At 39.3% G+C, this 7,500-nt stretch overlaps 2 protein-coding genes across 3 annotated transcripts in view; one reads left to right on the top strand and one right to left on the bottom strand.

The window, feature by feature from the left end:
- Positions 1 to 7,500, bottom strand: part of LOC144980098 (putative deoxyhypusine synthase) — a 196,978-nt gene that overhangs the window by 128,978 nt on the left and 60,500 nt on the right. The window lies entirely within an intron of this gene.
- Positions 1 to 7,500, top strand: part of LOC144980191 (uncharacterized) — a 122,380-nt gene that overhangs the window by 80,167 nt on the left and 34,713 nt on the right. The window contains exons 19-22 of the mRNA XM_078927765.1: positions 633 to 798; positions 2,075 to 2,108; positions 5,626 to 5,785; positions 7,028 to 7,141. Of these exons, the coding sequence (XP_078783891.1) occupies positions 633 to 798; positions 2,075 to 2,108; positions 5,626 to 5,785; positions 7,028 to 7,141 (474 nt within the window). The remainder of the gene's footprint in view (positions 1 to 632; positions 799 to 2,074; positions 2,109 to 5,625; positions 5,786 to 7,027; positions 7,142 to 7,500) is intronic.

Here is a 7,500-nt window from a genome sequence, read left to right as displayed (position 1 = left end):
TAATTGTGCTTGGCAGATGTAGTTTGTCAAAGGCAAAGGGCAATCAAGCACAATAGATGCATAGTTAAGCTCACTTTAGCGCACGGTGTGGTGTGCCTCCTTCCAAGGACAAGTGCAATCAAGCGGACTACGCGGCATAATTAATTTAATCACAGGGAGCGCACTGCAGGCATCCCATGATGTTCTGATTTTAACTAGTTTAACTGCCGTGCCTTGGAAAAAATGTTTTTAAAAATTTAGCCAGAAAATTCGTCCTTCAAATATCTATCGGTTTAAATGAGCTTTATCTTGGCAAAAACTCTCAAACCTGGGACTTTGCAAAAATTCCAGATTTAAGAGTTTTTGCCAAGATGAGGGTCATTTAAATCGATCGATATTTAAGGACGAGTTTTTCTGGCCAAATTTTTAATTACAAGTTTTTGTTCCAGAGTGCGGCATTTAACTGGATAATTCTGTGTCATCTTCAAAGGTCAACTCATGACAGTTTAATACTATGTACATACGGTCAGTGCCAAAGGTTTAAGACCAAAATAAATTGATTAATAAACATTAAATGTAAACTTTGTGAAACAATGGAAAAAAAACAAAAACTTACTTCAAATGATTAAAAATATTATTTAATACTTTTACAGAATCTTTGAACCATATTTCATCATTCTGTATACTCACCTTTTGCTTTGAGGACAGCTTTGAACCATCGAGGCATGCTGGAAATCAGGCTTTGGCAGTATTCTGGAGAAATCTCTTGACTCCAAACATCGTTGATTGCTTCAACAAGGGCTTTGCTGTTCGCTGGCTGTTTGTCTGCACTCTTATTTTTTTCATGTAGTGCCACATATTCTCTATCTGATTCAGATCTGGACTGTTTCCGGGCCATTCCAAGGTCGTAACCTTGTTCTTCGAAATAAAGTCCTGAACAATATTTGCTCTGTGGCAAGGGGCACCGTCGTTCATGAATATATTACACTGGTGTGGCTTCAGATTAGAGTGTAGTTTGTCTTTCAGTAGTTCCAGGCGTTTTTGACCATTCATCGTTGTTCTAGGATCCAAAAAATATAGACCGGCAGTTCCTGACTTGGAAAAGGCTCCCCAAATCATTTGGCTTGGCGGTTGTTTTATCGTCTGGACTGTATACTTTCATCATACCGTATACCAGTTGGTCTTCTCGCCATATATTTACTAACAACAAACTGTTGCACAGTTGATTCGTCTGAAAACATGACGTTACATCATTGCTCTTCAGTCCAATGTTTGTGCTTTGACACAAACGCCAATCGTTCCTGTTTCATAATACGTGTCAGCCTGGGTTTCAAGCTGGTTTGTGAGATCGCGAGCCGAAATCATCAGTCAAACGTCTTGAGACTGTCCGACAACTGACATCAACACCACATTACATGAGCACAGATCAAATGTTTTAGCATGAGGCTGTAGGATTCTTCGAAATCATTGTCCTAATGACCCTATCAGCTCTGGGAGAAGCTTTCCTTGGGCGGCCAGTCTTGTCTCTGTCTGAAAAAAATGCCTTCTGGTTGGTACGTTTGAATAGCATTATGCACTGCAGTCTTGCTGCACCCAATCTTGCATGATATGTCACGTTCTGTGTACCCTTCATTGAATAATGTCATAATTTGAACCCTAACAGAAATGGATGGATTTTTGCCCAGTTTTGTGCTGTCCACAAAGTTCAATCAGGTGACTATAAATTGCTCCAGAATGTCAATATGAACATTAGCCTTTGCTGTCAGCTATTAAAATTGCAGAATAAACATCTTTTATTGAAATGGGTTAATTTCCTCTGCTGCACCAGAGAGCACGGTGCGAAAAATGAAAAAAATAGCTAGATGAGAGTTTTTCAAAGCTTGGTTTTAAACTTTTGGCCACAACTGTAAAACGGATTTGGAAATGAATAGAGTTAACACTTTTGCGTTGACTAAAGCTAAACGTTGTTATAATCTATACTTTTAAAAGGGTTGGGGTCAAAATTCTTCCGTACAACCCATGTTAAATTTTTGGCAACGAGCACAGAATTACTGGCAAATCTAAATATTATATAACTATTTTTTACAGATTGATGAACGAGTAACCTGCACACCTTACCTAAATTAAGGGTAATTCTATCATCCGTTCACTCAAATGATTATTTATATAATCTGCTAGGAAATAATGATCGGTCCTTTGCGAATCGCCATCTGGCCGCCCTTTTGCCAGGTCCAGTTGCACGCACCTACAGACTTAATTATCAGATCGATTTGGATTGTTGATGGCTCAAAAGATCCGTCTCGATCTTGGTAATTTCACAATCCAGTCGTATAATAGATAAAAAAGACGGATGGAGTGCATGTTCGTAATGGCCTTCATTTCCCCGCAAATACAAGTGTTCTCGACTAGTATCAAATAAAAAAGATGATATGCCTCACGGCCTCCAACTGAAATGAGAACTGACGACGCCGAAAAGTAAATCTAACTTTTCATTGTCAGAAATATTACATTTTTGATTTTCTCTGATCATGGAATTGTTTTGTATTTAATCTATTCAATAAAACATCTCTATGCTTATATAATCTCAATTATTTTCACTTTAAACTCAATTAAAAGCAATTCAACCATCCCGACATAATACCTTTTAAAGGCGACTGGTTTCATATAACACCTTTGAAAAGAATTGATATTATACATGAAACGAAACCCTTTTTGTAATAGATTTGATTTTGAAAATATCTTTCTCAAATTTTATAATTTTGTGATCATTTCCTTATTTTCTGGTCGATGTTCTTGACTTATATATCATTGTTCATTTCTCAATGAGACGAACGCGCTCATGTACCTCGTTTGATTCAAGAGTTTAAAAACACAGATTTCGTTTTTTTAGATTGTGAGTCCAGCCTTACTAAGGAATACACGAGCGTTGAGATTGTGACGTAACTATAATTCAGAAAAGTGAGTGGAGCAGGCACTTATGTTGGTAACAACAAGATATGAAGTGAATAGAAAAGTGCCAGAAGACAATAGAGTTCAAACCCCACCACCGCCGCGAAAAATTTTTATTCTCTATTGTCTTCTGGCACTTTTCTATTCACTTCATATCTTGTTGTTACCAACATAAGTGCCTGCTCCACTCACTTTTCTGAATTAAAAATTCACCCCATACACCGGAGCATACTCAATGTCTCAATCGTTTCTATGTTATATGTTTGTGTTGAGAATATTGGCTATTAAGCTTAACTGCTGGTCAAAATTATTCGCGATGGTGGTGTACGAACGAATCGGCGGTCTCAAGAAGTGGGTGAGAGAGGGATCTAGTAATGACTTTGAGTTTGAAACGAATATTTTTGTGTTCGTGGATAGCTCACACGGTAGAGCCACGCTCTCACCTGCCAGGCGGAGTTGTCGTACCAATAAGGTCGCAGGTTCAAACCCCACCACCGCCGCGAATAATTTTTATTCTCTATTGTCTTCTGGCACTTTTCTATTCACTTCATATCTTGTTGTTACCAACATAAGTGCCTGCTCCACTCACTTTTCTGAATTAAAAATTCACCCCATACACGGGAGCATACTCAATGTCTCAATCGTTTCTATGTTATATGTTTGTGTTGAGAATATTGGCTATTAAGCTTAACTGCTGGTCAAAATTATTCGCGATGGTGGTGTACGAACGAATCGGCGGTCTCAAGAAGTGGGTGAGAGAGGGATCTAGTAATGACTTTGAGTTTGAAACGAATATTTTTGTGTTCGTGGATAGCTCACACGGTAGAGCCACGCTCTCACCTGCCAGGCGGAGTTGTCGTACCAATAAGGTCGCAGGTTCAAACCCCACCACCGCCGCGAAAAATTTTTATTCTCTATTGTCTTCTGGCACTTTTCTATTCACTTCATATCTTGTTGTTACCAACATAAGTGCCTGCTCCACTCACTTTTCTGAATTAAAAATTCACCCCATACACCGGAGCATACTCAATGTCTCAATCGTTTCTATGTTATATGTTTGTGTTGAGAATATTGGCTATTAAGCTTAACTGCTGGTCAAAATTATTCGCGATGGTGGTGTACGAACGAATCGGCGGTCTCAAGAAGTGGGTGAGAGAGGGATCTAGTAATGACTTTGAGTTTGAAACGAATATTTTTGTGTTTGTGGATAGCTCACACGGTAGAGCCACGCTCTCACCTGCCAGGCGGAGTTGTCGTACCAATAAGGTCGCAGGTTCAAACCCCACCACCGCCGCGAATAATTTTTATTCTCTATTGTCTTCTGGCACTTTTCTATTCACTTCATATCTTGACGTAACTATACATACAAGGCCCGTGGTCCAAGCGACATTGCTGTTGGTATTACACAACCATGGGCTTTGAAGTTACACAACATGTACCCTGATCAAAAATCAAGGGATGAGCTGAGACATGTAGACAAGTCAAAAGAGCAATCGTTGATTGTTCAAAAATCTCAGGACATCTGGAAGCGATATAAACCCACCTGCCAGTGGACAGAACTTTTATGATGAAATTAGGGCGCAAACTCAGTATTGTTTTAGGACCACCAGTTAGGTGATGACGTTTAGAGTGACTCTTAGATTTGTGTGTTTGTGTTTTTTTAACTGGCGGGCAGAAGTATTTTACCCAACCAACGAGCCCTTTTTGGCAGGTCTGATAACCCAAATTGATAATGGCTCACAATAGAAAAAAAAACACTAAAACCATCGCAACACACTGTCCAAACAGCAATGTTAAATCAAGTCCATAATTTCGTTCAATTATCAGACCTTCAAATATTTGCACCTTGACTTAATCGCATAACAATGTGTAATACCACTTGTGTAAGTTTGATGAGTAGTGATGCTCTGCGTTTTAGTAAAATTCTCAAAACCGCCGCAAGCCAAATTAAACGTACAAACACACAAAACTGTGTATAATATGGAACGTTTATAGTTTGATTGATATAATTTAGTGAGAATTAATCACCAACAAGCTGTCTAGAAATACTAAGAGAGAGAGAGAGAGAGAGAGAGAGAGAGAGAGAGAGAGAGAGAGAGAGAGAGAAGGGGGGGGGGGCTACTGAGCGACGCCATCTTCATTGTTCATAAGTGTGTGTTTTTTTTCTGTTCCTTGGGGCAGGTATTGCGATTATTTAACTGAACCGCATAACCATTTTTTTTCTGTCATCACCAACACCACCGCCACCACAACCATAACCATTACTACCACCACCATCATCACCACATCCATTACCATCACCACTACTGCCGTCATCATCATCATCATCATCATCATCATCATCATCATCATCATCATCATCATCATCATTATCATCATCATCATCATCATCATCATCAATCATAATCACCATCAGTACCGACGTCGTCGTCGTTGTCAGGTTTTCAAACAAAATATTATTGACAGTTATTTTTCCACTACATCAAACATCAAATCTCGTTGTTGGACTGTGAGACCTATTGATTGGAAGTGACCTGCCTTTGAGGCCTCTTCAGTCCAATAGGCACATCTTCCTCCTCCTCCTCCTCCTCCTCCTCCTCCTCCTCCTCTTTCTCCTCCTCCTCCTCATCATCATCACCATCATCATTGTTGACGTCAACATTGGAATCATTAACGTCACTGACATCTTATCTTTAGCACATCAACCCAGCCATGGATACGTTAATTGCCATTTCTTTGTTGGTCCTCCTGTCTGTGAGCTGCTCCTGTGTTTTCAGTGCAATAGACACTCATAGATTAACCAGCGGATCCAGCAGTGGAGGTCCTTACGGTCCTAAAAGTTCACCAACTACTGACGGTGAGTACTCATTATGGTAACCGATAGATAATATAGTTTATTGGGAATTACTCATAAACCCGGATGGGAAAAAAACCATAACAAATACCTTCATATTATCTATAATTATAATAACAAAACACGTCAGCTAATATATAGCACAATATCCACGTAACGTGCTCAAATCGCTTTCCAAGAGTTGCCTAGTCAAGAGCAGCACTTAAGATATAAGACGAAACATGACGTCTGTTCGGTGAAACTACATTTTTTTTTCATACAAATATCTACAACGCTATTAACGGCCAGGCACACATTTAACCCTGAGTACGGTGAGAGAATGCGAGTAAAGAGCTTATTCTAAGGACTCAACTATGCTCTGGCACTCGAACCCAGAACATTCCTATCTGAAAGAGAGTGCCATAACCAACCATGTCATATGTGCAGTGTCATGAGATATCACAGCGTAAGGCGTCGCGTCTCGTCCGACAAGTTAAGTAATAATAATATCCCCTTACAGGCGTCATGTTACTTCCTACATGTTCAGTATTCTTTCTTGCTTTACCATAGTAAAGCTCTTTCTTTAGTGGAATATGTCGTGCTATATAAAAACTCAAGTTCTAAAATATTTTATGCAAACAATATAATAATGCACTCTTTTCAATGTCAGAATAAAAATATCTTCAAACTTGAGCATATCATATATAATAACGCATATCTACTAAACGTTCTCAAATCGCTTTACAAGAGTACCTAGACATCAACAACTCTTATGGTGTAGGACGAAACATGACGTCTGTTAGGAGATATTACACATGTTTTTCAACGCTGTTAACGGTCTACTCATTTTACTCCTGAGTACAGTAAAAGAATGTGATTTGAGCCTTTTCTAAGAATTCAACTGCGTCGATCATAGCGGGACTCGAACGCTCGGCCTTCCGGTCCAAAGTTAGTGTCATATTACTGGACGACATAGCCATGCACATTTAGCGGGAAAATCGGTTTACTGATAAGATAGATAGATAGATAGATAGAGAGAGAGAGAGAGAGAGAGAGAGAGAGGAGAGAGAGAGAGAGAGAGAGAGAGAGAGAGAGAGAGAGAGAGAGAGAGAGAGAGAGAGAGAGAGAGAGAGATTGATTAAATGTAATACGCTGTTCTTACACCACCTGTATGGGCTGCAAATGTTGGTTAAATCATATGAGAAGAATATTTTTTCAAAAGTAAAATACTGTTACTTGTAATTCTACTGCTAATTCACTTTACAGGTGCATTGACCCCGGATAATTTCCCCTATTATGACAAGCTGGATGAAAACTATGAGCTCCAATGGAAATTCAACTCGACCCATATCATATTCCAGACTCGAGTCAAAACTACAGGTAGCCCGACGTGGTTTAGTTCTGCCGTACTCTGAAAAAAAAAACCCAAACAAACTCGTATTTTAGATTTTGGCCAGAAAACTCCTCCCTCAAATATCGATCGATTAAAATGAAATCTGGGATTTGCGAAGAAGTCCTAGGGTTGAGAATATTTGCCAAGATGGGGGGGGGGGGGCGGGGGTTATTCTAATTGATCGATATTTGATGGGCGAGCTTTTTGGCCAAAATTTTGATTAGCCTTTTTAAATTCAGAGTTCGATAAGTGAATAATGGAAATACTAAAAGTACTCAATTCAATATCAATTTGTGATCCGCCGGACGTGTACTTATTTACAGTTCTGACTGCCCAAATTGTTATG

The sequence above is a fragment of the Berghia stephanieae genome, chromosome 9 (assembly GCF_034508935.2).
Source record: "Berghia stephanieae isolate SIO BIC M18660-M18661 chromosome 9, UCSD_Bste_1.3, whole genome shotgun sequence".
Classification (NCBI taxonomy): Eukaryota; Metazoa; Mollusca; class Gastropoda; order Nudibranchia; family Aeolidiidae; genus Berghia; species Berghia stephanieae.
This window is presented reverse-complemented; position numbering and strand designations above follow the sequence as displayed.